At 38.1% G+C, this 18,706-nt stretch overlaps 1 protein-coding gene across 5 annotated transcripts in view; it reads right to left on the bottom strand.

The window, feature by feature from the left end:
- The window catches only part of galnt13 (polypeptide N-acetylgalactosaminyltransferase 13), a 421,608-nt gene that overhangs the window by 147,588 nt on the left and 255,314 nt on the right, over window positions 1-18,706 (bottom strand). For 4 of the 5 annotated variants that reach the window (XM_087989066.1, XM_043693775.2, XM_043693777.2 and 1 more), the window contains exon 6: window positions 13,320-13,490. The exons of the other annotated variant lie outside the window; for it this stretch is intronic. In XM_087989066.1, the coding sequence (XP_087845192.1) occupies window positions 13,320-13,490 (171 nt within the window). The remainder of the gene's footprint in view (window positions 1-13,319; window positions 13,491-18,706) is intronic. 5 annotated transcript variants of the gene reach the window in all.

Below are 18,706 nucleotides of genomic sequence, written 5' to 3'. Positions count from 1 at the left end.
ACTCTACAATTCACCATACCCAGCAATTTGGTGGAAATAGATGAAGAACAGGAGATGAATCAAATGGATTAATTTCAGCTTAGACACTGTCTTAGTTTATAAAGAGAACTAGTTCAGGCGCAGAGCAAAGGGGAATTCTGGGAATTATCATATTAGGTCAGGGCAAAGTTACATGGTAGTTGAATAGAAAGTCTCAACTTTAGTAAGAGTGCATAAGATCCTTGAAGGGGTTAATTCAAAGTATAAGAATGCAAGTTTAAAATAACTTGTTCATGAGTTTTGAGAAGATTTGTAGCTCAGGTTGAGGTTCTGGATGTAGGTTCGCTTGCTGAGCCGGACCTTCCAGCTCAGCTAGTAAACCTACATCCATAACTTGTTCATCAAGGACCATACTTTACTAAAGTGCTTCACAAGGCCAAAACATCTCTTCAAAGAAACTATAAATTCTGCAAGATGTTTCTCACAAGTAAGATGGAAAGGCTTGGGACAGACAGGATCATTTTTGATTGTTAATTTATGCATCAAACTTGGCAAACTATTTTCATATTTCAGTAATCTGCCTGGATGGCTTAAACAGCTGATAACAAGGAGATGCCAGACAAAAAAGTTTTGTAAGTAGGCGTGGAAATCAAGGAACTGGCCATGGGCAAAAATACAGGAGGAAAGCAATTGTAAACATGTTAGATGTATAAAGCTTTAAAAGCAGACAAGCAGGAGGCTGGAAGAACACAGCAACCCAGACAGCATCAGGAAATGGAGAAGTCATCATTTAGAGTGTCACCCACCTTCAGGACTTGCACCCGAAATGTTGCCTGGCTCGCTGTGTTCTTCCAGCCTCCTGCTTGTCTACTTTGGATTTGGCATCTGCAGTCTTTTTTTTTGTCTCTAACTAAAGCTTAAAGGCAGACTTTTGCCCATGGCTGAGACAAAAATTGACAACTTGTTGGACATTCTGTATTAAGGGAAACTTTGCAGGACAATGTGGGACCACCAATGTCAAAAGCTAAGTCCTGAAAGTGGGGTGTAAAAGATGTTGCAAAAGAATAACAAGCACTGCAGTTGGAATACAGTAGTCTTCCCCTGACCACGGGTGATACATTCCAAGACCTACCGCAGAAGCCTGAAACCACGAATATTAGCAAACCCATTCATTTAAATGGGAAATTTACCTTTCCAGCAGCCCCTTGGTCCCTGGTTCTGGAATATTCCACGTAATATGCTCAGGCCACCATAAGCCACAGGTAACTGAAACCATGGAAACAGACTCCAAGGATACAGCGGTGGCCGTGTAGTGTGATTTGGTCAATTACCTAGGACTGAAAATTCCACTACCAAATTGTTTGACACAACCTAATACCATATATATTGGTTTCCAAATTTAAAGAAAGGAAGATCTGGAATGGGATCCTATAGCGTGACGATAGAAGGGGCAGGAGAGGAAATTCAGGGGATGCTTGGTTGTTTTGGAAAGAAAGCTTTAGTTTTGCATTCCATCTTATTCCTGCAATGTTTAATGATTCATTTCATCTTTGAAAACACATTTGAAGTATCAAGATATGCTTGTTGTTATGCATACATAATTGAACCAGTGACAAAATACAAAACAAGATCAATGTGAGGAACATGACATGCATGGCAAAATCAATTCTTAAAACAATCAATCCTAAGGTATAACTATTCTATTGTATCTGAAATAATACTTACAAACCACTTTACAAGGAAATGTCCATTTCTTTCCACTGGTTTTAGTTTAGTCCATTATAATAGAATAAATAGATCCCTCATTTGACATGTAAATATAATTAAAACACTACTCCAGGACAATGAATAGTTGACTCATTGTGCAAATAGTACAGGATTTACTGCCCCATATCCATTATATTTGATCTGTGCTTGTAGCAGAATTAGGAAGGTACTTGATACTTCTCAATTGAGACCACTCAGATATAACAAGTTTACGTTTCTTCTAGGCCTATGAGGCTCAAAACTGTGAACAATACTACTTATATTCCATGGTATATTGAAGAAAAAACAGATTAAATTAACAGATGTTAAACATAACTGCTAAATAATCTCTTAAGTATTCTTTAGTAAGAAAAAGGAGAAACCAGTAAAATATTCATTGGAGGTATTTATACATTTAGATTACATGATGGAAGTAGGAACAAAATAAACCTTCTTGGAGCTTAAAAGGTTATGAGGAGGTTTAGTGCATGTTCAAAAATATGAAGGAGAAACTGTCTCCAGTATCAGCAATGTGGATAACCAGAGAGCAAACCTGTAATTGAAGATAACTGAAAAAAGGAACCAGCAGAGAAAAGAGGAGAAAATATTTTACATAGCAATCTGTAATGGATCAGACCAAACCCCCTCAAAATGTATTAAGAAGATATCCTAGACTCTATTTTTTTTTCTTATTTTAGAGGTCAGTGTAAGGCACTGCATTCATGATGCAATTCAATTGGTTAAACTACTCGACTTTAAGAAAAACACACTTATTTATAAATGAAGAGGAGGTGCCAGTGTTGGACTGGGGTGGAGAAGGAGAAACGACGTTTCGGGCATAAGCACCCGAAACGTCGATTCTCCTTCTCCATTGATGCTGCCTGACCTGCTGCGCTTTTCCAGCAACACATTTTTAAGATCTGATCCTCAGCATCTGTAGTCCTCACTTTCTCCTAGTTGGACTGGGGTGGACAAAGTTAAAATTCCCCCCAACACCAAGTTACAGTCGAACACGTTTATTTGGAAGTAATAGTCTTCGGAGCACTGCTCCTTTGTCAGATAGCTAGTGAGACAATTTAGAGCAGATGATCATAGTGTCATGCAACTAATATAATATATTGAACAAACCTAGTTTGCTGTTAAGTCTTTCATCTTTTAGGATGAGTTGCAGGTTTCAATTCATTAAAATGTAAGTCCCAGAACTTCTTTCAAGTCATATTCCTGAGATAACTTAATGTTTTATAAAAAAGGGTGACATCTCAGGTCAGACAATGCATTAAAGGTGTAAGGTTAGAATTTGTAAGTATTCCAACCTTGAGTCAGACTGATCACACTCATGCGCACACTCTACCAAGCGCGCGTGCACACACACTCTCACTCTCTCTCTCTCTCTGCCTCACATGCATGACACATATAAGTCTATGGAGTGAATTTTCATTTGCAGAACTGGATTTGCAGAAACATTCTATTTTGCTCAAACAGTACACAACCTGCAAGCAGTTAATCCATGTAACATTTTATGAATTCCTACTTTGGAAATAGAACCAGTCTGACTCAACATTGGAATACATACACTCTAACCTCAAACCTTTAATGCAATGTCTGAGCTGAGATGTTACCCTTTTATTAATAAAATCTTCAGTAATCTCAGGAATGTGACTTGAAGGAGTTCTGGGATTTACATATTAATGAACCGAAACCTGCAATCCATCCTAAAAGATGAAAGACTTAACAGCAATCTAGGTTTGTTCAATATATCGTATCAGTTGCATGACACTATGATTTTGTGCTATAAATTGTGTCTTATGATCCTGCCCCACTAGCTACCTGACGAAGGAGCAGTGCTCCGAAAGCTACTACTTTCAAATAAACCTGTTGGTCTATAACTTGGTGTTGTGTGATTTTAACTTTATTTTAAAACAACAGTTAAATACAAAAAAAATTAAAAATTGGCTTAACTGTAACTCTACCGAAATACTTAAAATTATATGTGAACTACTACTAATATTAACTGTTCCAATATAGTAACAAACCAGAAACATACATTTGGCAAAGACAAATTCAGTGAAATAGATTGTCTCACATGTAATTCAAGCAATTGGAAGGGAACCCCAGCTTCTAGCTGCAACAGAGATAGGAACAAGGGCTTCCTCATCCAATTTCAAGACTCCACTAACTGCTAAAAGCTAAAATTTAAATTCCTGGTTCTGTAAGAGCTTAACCCTACCCATTCAGGCTGCTTCTATTGTTCCAGCATTAAAAGAAAAACTCAAGGACTCACAAGCTGTTAACTTTATTGGCTTGGAGCAGACTGCTCGGTACTTCTGTCTCAACATTTCTTCATGAACATACCAGAACAAAATACACCTCTTAAAGTCATAGTATTATGACAACCCATGATCTGGATTGCATTTTTTGAAAGAGAGCTGAAAGCAGATTCACAAATAACTTTCAAAAAGAATTGGATACATAATTGAAGAGAAAACATGTTGCAAGACAATGGGGAAAGAGTAGGGGAGCAGAACTGTTCTTTCAAAGATATGTCACATGGGCCAAAAAGTCTTCTTCTTTACTTTATTGTGTTTGTGTGATAATACCGTATACTCTTTCAATAAAGGTATGTGCACACAACTGAGATTTGTATCTACTTTTATGACTATTAACAACCCCCATTCTAACTCTACCTGGGAGGTGTTTGAAATTTCCGGGAAGCATACACGAATAGCATAGTACACACAGAGGAAAGTGAAGTTAAAATAGTATCTTGTAATTCTGAAATGGGTAAGTGGTGCCCAAAATGGCCTGCAGAGGATAGAAGTAAAATAATTTGAAATGCCCTCAACAGGCCTTTTGGCTATCATTACACAAGTACTGCAATTCAAAATTACTTTGACAGCTGTAAATCTGGCATTGAAAACTAGTCTCAATTATGGTGACAATGAAACTTCTATCAATAAATCACTTAGTTCATGGCAAATAAGAGAAGGGCAATAAATGTTAGCCTTACTAGCAACATCCAGATTTCATAATTTTTTAAAAAAATTACACTTTGTGAAGTCCTGTGTTTGGAACAATGCTATATAAACTTAAAGTCTTTCTTTCTTGTTGAATTGGATTGATTACCAATCACATGTAAGGTGCTTTCGCTTTTTGTGTTCGAAATAAGAGCTACTTCAGACTCCAGCAGGCTGGGCCTATTGTGATAAGGACAGAAATTCCCCAATATCTTTGTATGCAACCAGATATGGCTCCAAAGTTGTCTTTCGTCAACAATATTAAGGCACATTATTTAACATAGCAAATAGTGGTAGTCATCTGGTAGTTTAGAACTTGAATATGGCTGTAAAAAGACACATTTTGTCAAAGCCTTTCAATTTTCAAATGATCAGTGCAAGACAAAAAGCTTTTTCAAAATGTACAGCTTTTCAACTATACTAAATGTTCCCAGATGATTTTTAAAAGCAATATCAAACAGTATAACTTGCGGTCAGTTAGTAGTACTCTTGTAATAGGTCAGAATTTTTTGGATTCAAATCCCACTCTTACACTTGAGTAGACGATCAAGACTGACACTCCATTGTCAGAGATGCTGTCCCATCAAAAAGACATTAAATGAAGTTCCTTTGAAGTGGATGTAAAAGATCCCACAGTACACTTCAAAGACAAGCGAGGAAGTTATCCCAGATATTTAGTCCAATATTTATCCTTCAATCAGATCATTTAAAAAAAAACTGGCCATTTTTACATTGATATTTTTGGGAGCTTGCTGTGCACAAATTGTTTTGCTGGATTTTTTATATTTTAATAGTGACTACACTACAATTAATTTTAGAACATCATGTGATTATGGAAGATATTACTGCAAGTCAATGCTGGTTCAGCCAGAAAGCTAGAATCCCTTAATTATTAAAAAAGTGATATTTTTAATAGGGGTGACTAGATGAAAAAGTGATCTTTGTGATGCTTTTATAAGTTGTGAGCCAGTTATGTATAAGGAGCTAACTTCAGAAAGTGGAGATCAGGTAGCTGAAAATTTAGTCATAAACAACAAAGTAAGACTAAAAGACATAGGAACAGAAGTAAGCCATTCAGTCTATCGAGTCTGTTCTGTCATCTCATAAGAGCTTAGCTGATTTGATTATCCAGAACCCCATTTTCCTACCTTAATCCCACAATCCTTGATTCCCCCAATCATTAAATATCTATATATCTCAGCCTTGAATATATTTATTGATCCAGCTCAAAGACTCTCTGTAATAAAGAATTCCACAGAATCACTACCCCCTGAGCAAACATTTCTCCTTACTGTTGTGTAAATGGTTGGCCCCTTATTCTGAAATCAAGCCCTCTGGTTTAGTTCTCACACATTGGAATAAAAACCTTCAGCACCTGACCTTTCAAGTGCCCTAAGAATCTTGTATATATCAACATGGTCATCTCTCATTCTTTAAATCTCAATGTGTTCAAACTCAATTGACTCAATCTCTTCCAATAAGAAAATCCCTCCTTACTTGGAATCAACCTGACGAATCTTCTCTGAATTACAGCCAATGCCAGCTTACGTTTTCTTAGATAAGGGGACCAAAACTCTTTACAGTATTCTAAGTGTGGTCTGACTAATGCTTTGCATAGATTTAGCAAAACTTCCCCATTTTCATACTCCAATCCTATTAAAATAAAGGCTAACATTCCATTTGCCTTCCGTGTTATCCTCTGAAATTGGATGCTAGCTTTTTACGATTCATAAACAAGGACTCCCAAATCTGCCTGTGCAGCAGCTTTCTGCAGTTTATCCCTATTTAATATTCAGTTTGTCCAGACTTCCTGCCAACATGCATAATCTCATATTTTCCCATATTCTATTTCATCTGCCAATTTTTTGCCCACTCAATCTATCTATATCACCTTATAAGACCAATCACCTTCATGACATGTCCACTGTTTCTTTGTGTCATCCACAAAATTGGCTGTAAGTACATTCACATCCATCATCTACATCTGTATATATGTATGGCCCCGACATCCTGAAAATGCCTCCTTTATCCAAACTCTCTCTTTTCTATTAATAAGCCAATCCACTATCTATGCCAATATAATACTCCAATATGAGAGGGCTCTTATTAAATAGCCTTTAGCGCAGTACCTACTTAAGTACCTTATGGAAATCCAAATATATCACAACTTAGTCCCCTTTATTTATTCTACTTCTACCTCCTCTAAGAAATGTGTTAGGTATAATTTCCTCTCCCTGAAGCCAGCAGTCTCTGCTTTATTATATTATATATTTCTAAATGCTCTGCCCTTTAAAAGAACCTTTAAATTAGCCTTTACAATTTGTTGCAGTTTTAAAATGCTTTTACACTTTTCCCTCTCTAAATACCATGCCAAAATAGTAGCTCTGCAACACTGCCACATCCTTTTTATTTGCAAGGGTATGTCTGTCTTCTCCCAAACAAAATTCCCTCTAAGCACAGATACTGGGAATTACCACACATTCTGATCGATATGCTAATAAATGGCTTCTATTTCTAGAAGCCACTGGTGTGCAAAGACCTCAGAGGTCAGCGTAAAAATAAAGAGTGAACACTGCTCCTGAACCCAAATGCCTTTCTACAGTCACTTATTATCAAAGTTAAGTTAATTTGTCAGTGATTGTTTATCTCGTGACACATCAATAGCTAATGGTACATCAGGACTTTGTTAGTCTTATCAACAGGTCATACTTCAATTCCTACCAAAACAAAATGCTGACCTCAGCGGTTATGCTAAGCTAACTGCAACTCTAAAGTGTCGTATCATTTTAGTCTTTTATGCTGAATACATTACATAAATGCAAACTGTAATTGCCATCCCTTTTCAGAAGGAAAGGGATGTACTCTGACATCAAATATTTATTTTTAAGTAGTAGGGAGCAGTTTTAGTGAGCAGCTGAGAGGCCTTAGCTACAGTCTTCAGTGTTTATCTTTTACCAATTCTATTTCAGTGGGACAATTGTTTCAAACTGTAGCTCATTAAAGAGACCCTTAAAGGATACCAATTACTGCATCATGTTTGACACTACATTATGAGATACTCCTGCAAGTACTGGCAGCATATCAGGCTGGCTGGTTGTTCCTACTCAGTACCGAGCACTTGTTGAATCCTTTATTTCCCTGAGTTACTTAGTTGTGGAAAACCTATCCCAAACATACCATCTTCTGTCCTGTCTGTTGTGCTGACATTTTAACACAAAATATTCAGAGATCTGGTCTGGACTCCTATTCTGCTTAATTCAAAATTGAGGGCCTCCTTTAAATTAGAGCCACAGATCTCAATCACTTGACATTTTCATTCTGAACTTATTTGACAGTACTCTTGTGGAGGGACTTCCTCTTCACCGCAGTAGCCATAACAATGCTGGGCCTCCTTATTTGTTTACTTCTCTTCATACAATGCACAGAGTACAAGATCAAGGAGTTGATGATGAACTTATATAAGACACTGATTAGAGCTCAGCCAGATCTGGGGGCACATTAGAGGAATGGAGAGAGCACATAAGAAGTTTACAAGAATGGCTCCAGAGATGAGACATTATGATTATTAGAAATAATTTGATAAGTTTGTACATTTGCCTTGGAGAGATGAAGACTAAGAGGAGATTTGACAGAAGTTTTCAAATTCATAGCATTCTGGACAAAGTAGATAGGGAGAAACTGTTCCCACCCTAAACAGATTGTGAATCACAGCACATGAATTTTAAAGGTGCTGCTAGAGTTCAAATTTATCTGCAGCCTCAAAAAACCTCTGCCATCATTAACAAGATGGCAAGCAATGAGAAGGCCATTTAGGAGGCTAACATAATCGACAACATAGATGGAAGCAAGATTCCCTAATGAGTCCAATAATAGTATCTTAATTCCCAACCAGCAAATTCAGCCTCCTATTTGCAGAAAAGTGCTTATGACACTGTACACTAGACTTTGAATTAGGTTAATTATATCTGATCTGACATTGGCACTCTATCAGTTCAGAGGATTCTCTTTTTCTCATCTGTTCCACAAACACTCTTTATGCACAGGACAACTCACCTAAACCAAAAGAACATTCAAGCTTGCTTCAACAGATCCATTTGTGGAGAAAAATCCTACTGATTTTCTCCTTGCTAGTGAGAGAGATTTGTGGCAGACAAGAAGCACTTGCTTAAATTGGAAACAGAAGCCATCAAAATAACTGCTTTGACACTATATTCAGTCTCTGATTAGGTGCTCATATCAAGCATTCAGTGATTAGGTGCTTATATCAAGCATCCAGCATGTATGCATTCCGACGATATGCATCACCTAACCTTGATGAATCCAGGTTTTGGTATGTGTCGGCAAATTCTGTAGCATACTGGAACAAGGATGACTGAAATTCCAGATAGGCTAATTTCTGGTCCCCAGATTGGAGACACTGTGATGCACTTCCAACGGTCACTCCAAAGATCTTCCTCAGCTAAAGAAAGAAAGTCATTTGTTGGCTTATGTATTTGGCAAAGCAATCAATTCCCCTGTTTCTAGTTAAATAGAGATGGCCTCCCAGCAGCTGCTTGCCAAGAATTTTTTTAAAAGAACAGTAAAAGAGCTGTGACCAGACAATGCAGCTCTCTGCAGGGCAAAATATGTTATTGGAGGGATTTCTGCTAAGACAATAGGCCCTCTGCTTTCTCTTATTTTGTCCATGACTTCAACCGACCCCCAGTCTCTTGCACTCCTCAGCAGTGACCACCTCTCATGGTGGCGCAGCTGAGACATTCAAGCTGTCGGTTTTCTGATTGGGCCAGCAAGCCTGCCATGCACATTTCATTGGCAAGCCCACAGACAGTCAATTAGGCCAAAGAGACCTGACTTCTGTCAAGGGTGGGATTAGAACTACTTTTTAACTCCATTGTTGGTGTTCGAATTCCCTCATAATAGTAGTCCAATGCATTCAGCTGGATGTTGCCCTGTGGATTTGAACTGTTCAAGTGGCTTTTTAATGAACCTATGATTGGCTTATTATCAATAGTCATGGATATAGTCTTAGTGGAAGGAGCAAACTAGTGGTAGGATTTGAAAATTTGAGAAATTTTAAAAGCTTGAGGCAATTAAAAGGAAATTTCACAATAGGATTACTAAAAGTTTCAAATGCTTTTGGAAAGCCAGTATATCTATAACATTCCTGGTCACAACATAAAACATCAAACTTATGAAAGGTTCATCACAGTTGAACTTCGGAATAAATGCCATAAATGTGAAAGTGAATTGCATTCTGATACTACAAAAGGTTTACCTTGCTTTCCAGGAGAAGTACTCCTGCAGGCCAGTATGCACCTAGTCCACAGGACATTCTCAAATTATATAGATGCATGTTGACGTGTCCTTGTGTGCATCCAAACACACTGAATTGGTACAATTTTGAGGTCAAGCAAGGACACTAGGATTCCAAATTTGGGGAATACAGGCCATGCCAGTACCTGTGTTGTTCAGTTCTGAGAAAGGAAGCATGAAACAGCAAAATGGGCCTGTAGTCCTGATTATTTAGTGGAACAGGTGTGCTGATTGCAGCTGCAATTATTTTTTGTAACTCTTTACAATGGAAAGTGTGTGCAAGTACTCTGAAATGTTTTTGGAAGTGTTTGGTGCATTCGCCAAAATGTGGTGGTGCATGCTCCCAGGGATGGCATGGGACTAGTTGACCAGAAGATGCAGTGCCGCAATAAGCATGGAGGAGCTAGTATCTGGCCTCTGGCCAACAGCACAGAAGGAATATCAAACAGAGTCTGCAGAGGAGGCAAGCTCAGCACATTGCCCCATGTTAAGTTAAAGCTGGACTCCTCTATAATCCTTGCACAATGAGCCTATGATTGGCTTATTATCAAAAAGCCAGACAGTGGACCATCTCATAGTCCAGGTAATGGACAGCTTTTTGGTACACAAATCCACAAGAAATCAAGAGATAGGAAAAGGACCAACCCATATGACCAATTGAGCTTACTCAATCATTCAATACAGTTATGGTTAATCTTGGGTTTCAGCTCCATTTTTATTTCCGGTCCCCCATATTCCTTGAATTACTGATGAAGGGAAAAGAAACCTTTCTGTCCCAGCCTTAAGTGTAGCCAGCATGGGAGCATTCATAATCCCTTCTGCGATGATGGAGTGCTTATCCCAGAAAATTCCTTGTCTGGTTGTCTTCTGCAGCAGTTTGTGTCTTCTAGTATCTTCACCCAAGCTTGACTTCAGCTATCTTGTTTGATTCAGTTTCTTCAATGTTGTGCTATTGCAGTCTTTCCTTTCTTTTGAGGTTCATTTCTCTTGACATCTGACTGTTCTTCACTAACACAGAATGGTTAGTTGTGTAGCCGGTAGGCTGCATTGGAAGAAGGTTTATGGTTACACCGTCAGCAGCTTGCTCATTATACCAGATATAGGAACATAACCAGATATATGGCTGGAACATACTATTATTCTGAATGATTCGGAGATGCCGGTGTTGGACTGGGGTGTACAAAGTTAGAAATCACACAACACCAGGTTATAGTCCAACAGGTTTAATTGGAAGCACACTAGCTTTCGGTGCGATGCTCCTTCATCACCTGATGAAGGAGCGTCGCTCTGAAAGATAGTGTGCTTCCAATTAAACCTGTTGGACTATAACCTGATGTTGTGTGATTTTTAACATTATTCTGAATGTTCTCATCAATTTGGAATGTAGAGCTCCCTCAAAGTGGCCCGATGATTCTAGGGATAATCTCTGATTGAGAGATAAAGATATCTTTGACCCTTATTGGTTCTGCTCTGTTCCCATCTGCTGAATGCCAACTTGTCCTGCAAGAGAAATGGAGGAATGTCAGTAATTCTGCATCACATTTACATGACACGCTTGTCAAATCTGAGCTGCTGAAGGTATGTGAAAACAGAGAGAAGTGGGTGTGAGCATGGTAGATGTCTGAGGTGAAATTGAATATCAGGGATTTCTGTTATATGCGCTGTGGGGGGGGGTGGGGGCAGATAGGTTGTGGTTTGATTAGCAGAAGAGGTTAGTGATGTGGTGGTTATGTGAAGATGCGATCAGTGATGCAGATCATCTGCATACTGTCATCAGATTTCTTGCAGCACTACTGCCATCCCCTCCCATCTTTTCTCTGGGGGTGGGGAGGGAGTTACCTTGCTGGCCATCTACTCCTTTGCCTTATTCCGACTGTACTTGAGGATCTCCTGGGGACCATGGTGTCTCTCCTCATGTCCACCTGTACCACCAGAATGTGCAAGCATTTCCAATGCTGCAATTATTTTTATGCAGCTTTGCTTTAAAGAACAGTCTTGCTTTAAGAGAGAGCAGAGACATTTGTACTTACTCATCTCCATAAGTCATGTGCAGTGTTGAGAGCTCACCAGCAGTGTTGAAAAGAGTGCAATATTAGAGGTGTAGGGACACTTGTCAAGAGCATTCAGGTGATGCAGATTGAAAAATGTTTTGCCTTACCTATCTTGATCTGAATGGGTGCGAGTACTGCGAAACACAACTGCTGCATCAAAACTTGGCATGAATGACGTTTCTTCCCCTTATATCACTGACAATCTATTAAAGCTTAATACATACATTATCACTTCTCCAAGAAACATTCTGCCTAGACCATGCTTTCTAACAGCGTTCTTTATCGAAAACAGAAAGCACAATATTTATCATTTTTAACAGTTGTTAAAGCTTTTAAACCATCTCAAAGGATACCACAGCTGTTTGGGGCTAGAAGACTGACATGCAGATAAAACAGATACAAACAAAACTCAAGCAGCATGAAACTACAGGCAAATGACAATGCAATTAGGCACCTATCCCCTACTAGCAGTTGAAGTGAAGGAATGGTACATGTGATGGTTTGTGACACTCCAATGCCAAGGCACAACTGTAAGTCGTAGTCATTGTGATTTGTATTTAGTCTATGTATTGGTGCTTCCACGTTTTATGATCATATACAGGTTAAACAATTTGCCAACACATTAATGACTTTGGTTACAAGTCCTTTAAATCTGTTTTTCTTCAATATATATATTTAATTTGGTTAGGCTCTCCTCATAACTTTGAGAAATCCCTGCATCTTCCTTGGAATACTTCTGAGATGGGCAATAAATGCGACCAGCCAATGATGCCAATATCTCACAAGTGAATAAAATTAAACCTCCATTCAGTATCAAGTTTAATGTCAATATTTTATGCTGATATCAGAGTACAGAAATGCACTTCATATTCTAAATGTTGCTTTATTTATGAGTTACAATAAAACATGTTGATTTAAATATTCTTGAAATATTCCATTATTTGATTTGTCTTGTGATAAAAATCTCACTGACATTAAATCTTCAATCAATTAACAAGAATTATGGAATTTCTTTCTTGGTCTTATACCGATTCGAAATCTATAAGTTTACATACCCTTTCTCAAATCATACTTCAAATATTATTCTTATATATTGCATATCCAGTGAAACTATTCCTTATCTCAGCATTTCTAACTTCATATCTAAGTATCTCTATAAATGCTTGTGAATTTTATAGTTAGAGTGGAAACAGCCTCATCCTTCTCCAGTACTCACCTAACAGATATGGTTCTGTCCCCTTTTCTGCGGTCCATTTCTCTCTGAGGGACAGGATACCAGCGGAAGTTCAATTTCCAGTTAAAGCCACCATATGTCATATCCGACCCAGCCATGTATTCAAACGTATCATCACTAATTACATCTATAATTGGGCAAACCACAGCATTTCTGCATAAGAAAAGAAACTATTATTAAAAGCAAAGATTTTGAAACGCCACACTTTATTTAGCCCTTTTGATAACATGGTCCAACTCTCAATAATTCACCATTTAGTAGATTGCAGTCTTGTATTAATCAGAGTCCTGAAACTGTGGCTTAACATTCACTCCAGACCAGAGCCTATAATCCAGGCCTACACTCCAGTGTAGTACTCAGGGAGTGTCACACCAATATTTGTGCTATACTTCTAATGAGATGTTAAACTAAGGCTCCACCTATCTCTCCAATGGATGCAAATGATCCTTTGTACTATATCAAAGAGGAGCAAGTCAGTTTGCTCCGGTGGTTTGGCCAATATTATGCCTGAAAACCTCAAGTGATTTAGTTATTATTATACTGTTATTTCTGTGCCTTGCTGTGCATCATCTGCATTGCCTAATTACAAAAGTGAGCAAGTTTCAAAGGACTTCATTGACTGTCGGATGATTCAGGATATCCTGAGGCTTTTACATACATGGACGTTCTTTCTATCTGATATGTAACAGCAATATGATTACAAACTATTTATAAACATTATCATTCATAAATATACAGTACTTAAAACATTAATACGCAACAGCAAAACTTGAGAAATGTGGGTCCCACACTTAACAACATGACACATGTAGAATCTTTGTAAATAAAAGAGCAACAATATCACCAAGATGAATATTAATTAATTGCTTGGTAGGACAGAATGCAAATTTTGTCAAAAGTTGTAGCTTTTTGTTGTGTATTCATCAGGACAAGAACATAGAAACAAATTTAAAAAGGACATCAATTTATAGGGCGTAAACTCTTTGGACCTCATTGGCATGGAGATGAGAACTAAGTCAACCGTAGTTCTCAGACTGAGCATGTGGATTTTGATTGGTTAGAATGTGGCCTTGGGTATGCAGGTGAGTTTGGCAGTTTCCATTACCCTTTTTATCTTCATGAAAATGGTGCAACATATGTTCAAATTCCTCTTGCCTAAATAAAATACGGTCTGTGTATCCCAGTTGGGCATATAGTGAAACATTTATAACACTGAAGATTATGTTTTAAATGATTTTTAACAAAACAATACTTTTCTGAGGCTTTCTAGCACAGGCTGGTTGAGTATGATTATCATGCTGTGCACTGTGAAGGGTCAATGAGGTGTGTTGTTTGATATAGTCTGCCAGTCATTGGAATGTCCTACCATGTCTTAACTGGGAAAAATGAGCTGATAATGATACCCCACTTTTTCAAAATCATTACAAAATATATTAGAATTCAACGATACCACAAAGATGATCACTCATTCTCATGAGCCTCAACAGGTCCCTTCAGCTTCCCACACATCTTCAAACATTTTCAATTAACTTGTCCCACTTTATTGCAATGTAAACACTGAGGTAACATAAGGTTGATGAAAACACTTTGTATTTATGAAAAATATGTTGCTTTCTGGATCAGCTCATAACATTTAAGTATTTAGATGTCTGCTTGTGATGCCAGGGCATACAAGATAATGAGCCCAGTGCCTCAAATGGGATTAGAAAATTTAGGAGCTTGTTCTTGACCAGCATAGACCTGATGGGCCAAAGGGCCTTTCTCTGTGCTTTGACCTCAATGACTCAATCACCAGCCATTATTGCTGCCAGTCTCGCAGTTGCAACCCTCTGGTCTTCAACATGAAGTCATGTGTTACAAAAGGCAGTAAGGTTTTACATTTTTCCAAGAGAATAATTTCTCTGGGAGATTCAAACATAGTATTTACTCCTAATACCTGCATCCACCTCTCAAAATTATTTTGCTTTACCCTTTCAAATGCGATATACGTTTGCCCAGGCTGTTTCCTGAATTTCAAAGCTTTCTGTTATGCTTCAGGAACTAAATTATACATATCAAAATGGCATTTTTTAAAAAAAGTCAAAATCATTAGAAACGTCATTTGATAGTGATGCATTAACTCTATGTCCTATAACTTTCAACTTGCTTTGCATCAACAATGTCCAGTTTTCCTTTGGTTGATTTCTTTGTCTCTCTATTTTCTTAAATGGCAAAAGAGTGTGTCGCTTTCCTCATACCTCATTCTGTTGGTATGTGAAGTCCCTTTCTCATTGCATTATTTGAAACTGGCATTCTCTATCACTCTCTCCTTTTCTCCCTCTTGAAATTGTTATTTTTCTTTCTCTTCTCTGAAATTCATGTTCAATATTTTTCATCTCGATCTCCTGCTTTCTAAATTCCCTTTCTAGCTCAAGCTGTCTCAATTCTTTTTCATATTCAAGCTGCATGAGCTGTAATTGAATCCTTGCTAACTCAAGTGACTCACCATTCTGTAAACCTAATCCCTCCTGTATTTCCACCATTCCCACATGCTTGGCCAATATTTCAATTAATTCTGCTTCTTAGCTCTGGCAGGCAATTCCATTTCAAATTTATTTGCCAATTCCAGCAGGCTAGGTTTTTCTTACAATCTGCAAATCCATCAGGAATACCTGTTGCAACTGCATGATGATTTTAGCTGTTTGTTTCTAATGATCTCTTATTTTAATATGAAAAATCTGGCATATGTTCTTTTACCCATACCATCTACACTAACTCTACACCCAATCTTACTTTATCATTAAAAAAGTTTAACAGCAAATCTAAAACTTTTGTCATGACTTAAATGGGAAAAAGTGCACCAATAATTCTGCCCTATTGCTCTGCAAACTGTTAGAAAATCTATACATGTACAAAACCGCAATGAGACCACCAAAATGAACAATGTGTCTGACTGAGTGTTACTCAAGGTGGAGGTAATTCACATCACATTTCTTCAGTAACTATTTATTGTAACAAGAGCAGGAAAAATCTCTCATCCAACAATATGCATTTAGACTTACTCACTTCAAACACCAAAATAAATAAACAATCACATTTAACACAGACAAAAGATAAACAGTTCAACAAGTAAAACGTGGGTGGAAAACAAATATAGACATTTCTTGATGTCAAATCTCCAGATCACAAGGTGGAAAGTTATTTTCTCACAGTCCTTTTATCAATGATGACACACTTATCTGTATCGCTCTGTATTGATTCTGCACATGAAATGCCCAAATGGTGGTGAATTTTTGCAAATTGCTATAAATCCATTTTCTACATACACTTTTGACATTGCTAGATTGTTTACTTATGTACCATTCAAAGAAGCTGTTGACATTTGCACTAAGTCAACATACGATGACAATCTACATGCAGTACTGGCACTTGGAGTTGTGTTCATCAAGTTCTGGTTCAATGATATCACGTATGTCCAAATAGACATGGGACCCCTTCCACACCCAATTCTTGATAATATCTTTATTGGTCACCATGAGAAGCACCATGAGTCTTCAGTGGAATGGTTACTAACCTTCTCCCCTTTGCACTTCCAATGTGTTGGGGACATAACTGTAATATTTAAATTTGTCGCACCAAAGATTTTTTTTTTACAGATAATAAACTTCATCCTGCTCTCAAATGTATCACAGAAATGAAGCATTCAAGCAAGCTCCCTTTCCTCGATGTCTTAATTCAGAAATCTGCCAATTGGATCTTATTAAAATACACTGAAAGCCAACATTCAATGGTCAATATACATGTTGTGATTCCCATGTGCTACAAGATCAATCTTACTGACAACTTAGTGATTAGAGCCTGCTTATCATGTAACCTTGTTGTTAATAGGACTTGACAGGGTACATTAAAATTATCCTGTGTAATATTGGTTACTCTGATTAAATCACTCACTGTATATCACAAAAACTAATTAAAAGGACATTGTCCACCACTTTTGGCCCTGAGTGGTACCCAGTCTTCTTCAGGTGATCCTTGACGGGAAAAGTGTCTCAAAAATGAGAACAACTGAAGCTGGCTGTTTCAAAAGTCACCATGCCGTAAATCTATGAGTGGTTTTCTCCCACTAACAGGATGCTGCCATCAAGCCCAGAAGACTGCCTGCCACACGAATAATTAATGTAATATACAAATTGTAGCCATGGTGAAACAGAAGCATGGAACAGAGGAGGAACAGATATGCCAGTAAGCCCCAGAGCAGCAAGAAACTTCAGTAGCTGCCAAACAGCCTCCCATGAAGATGTCACAACTCAGGATGCATGACAAGTACAGGAGGCCCATTCTGTATCATCATTAATACTATTTCCTCCAGATGAGTGAGGTGCAGTGTCACCACAGACTATGGATGTTCTGGGACATAGTCCACAGTCTAAGTGTCAAGTGAGAGCTGCAACATGAAGGAGTGGCTGTCAAGGTGATAGCTTTGCTGATCTTTTATGTAAATTGCTGCTTCTAAAGATGCACTGGAGACCTGGGTGGGACCATACCACCCTCAACCCATTAATGTATCACAGCTGCTACCAATGTAATTTGTGCCAGATCACACCCATTGATTTATTTCTATATGGTGAGGCCAGTACGGCAACTGAGGCAGAAGGCTTTACTAAGATAACTGGCTTCCCTAAGTTTAGGGAACTGTACACATGTTGCACTCTAAGTGCCATTTCATAATGCAGCTGACTTCTTCAACAGAAAAGGATCTCAATCCAAGGATTCCAATATACAAGTCATCTGTAATCATCAGCGTTATAACTTAAGAGGTCTGCACTTTAAATCTTGAAAGCTGACATGACGCTTATACCTTTTCGAGCTTTCAGGTTTCTGTTTGTTTCGAGGGGCAGACACCTTAAAAGAATAGTGACTAGGAGACAAGTGTCATCCTCTGCTACCATAGCTGATGGCACCATAATGTAACACCCTGATTGAGGTCTTGTGTAAAAGCAGTGAAGCTTTTTCGTCGACCAGAGTCACTGTGAAGAAGGTAGAAGGCCAGCTGAAGAATCCTATGCATGGATTAGCAGTACACCTATAGCAGTGTGTGCTGAGTAATTCTAACTTGCTGTATTATGCAAAACTGGAACAGGCATAGAGAGGACATGATGGACTCTGAAGATCTGGGAGAATGGAAGTAGTCTTCTGAGGAGGAACAGGCGACACTGAGCAAGAGGAACTTCACCTTAAGCATGATAGAGCAATGCAGCATCGGATGAAATAAATTAGATGAAATTTAATTGACATCAGTTCCAATAGATGTGAGCTGGAAAGACTGGAGTCTGTTAACTGTAAATTTGTTGCTGCTTAAAAGGCAGTCTGTTCTAAGATGTGATGATGCA

The sequence above is a fragment of the Chiloscyllium plagiosum genome, unplaced genomic scaffold, assembly GCF_037043375.1.
Source record: "Chiloscyllium plagiosum isolate Xiang-an unplaced genomic scaffold, Cpla_swu_hap1 HiC_scaffold_7, whole genome shotgun sequence".
Classification (NCBI taxonomy): Eukaryota; Metazoa; Chordata; class Chondrichthyes; order Orectolobiformes; family Hemiscylliidae; genus Chiloscyllium; species Chiloscyllium plagiosum.
This window is presented reverse-complemented; position numbering and strand designations above follow the sequence as displayed.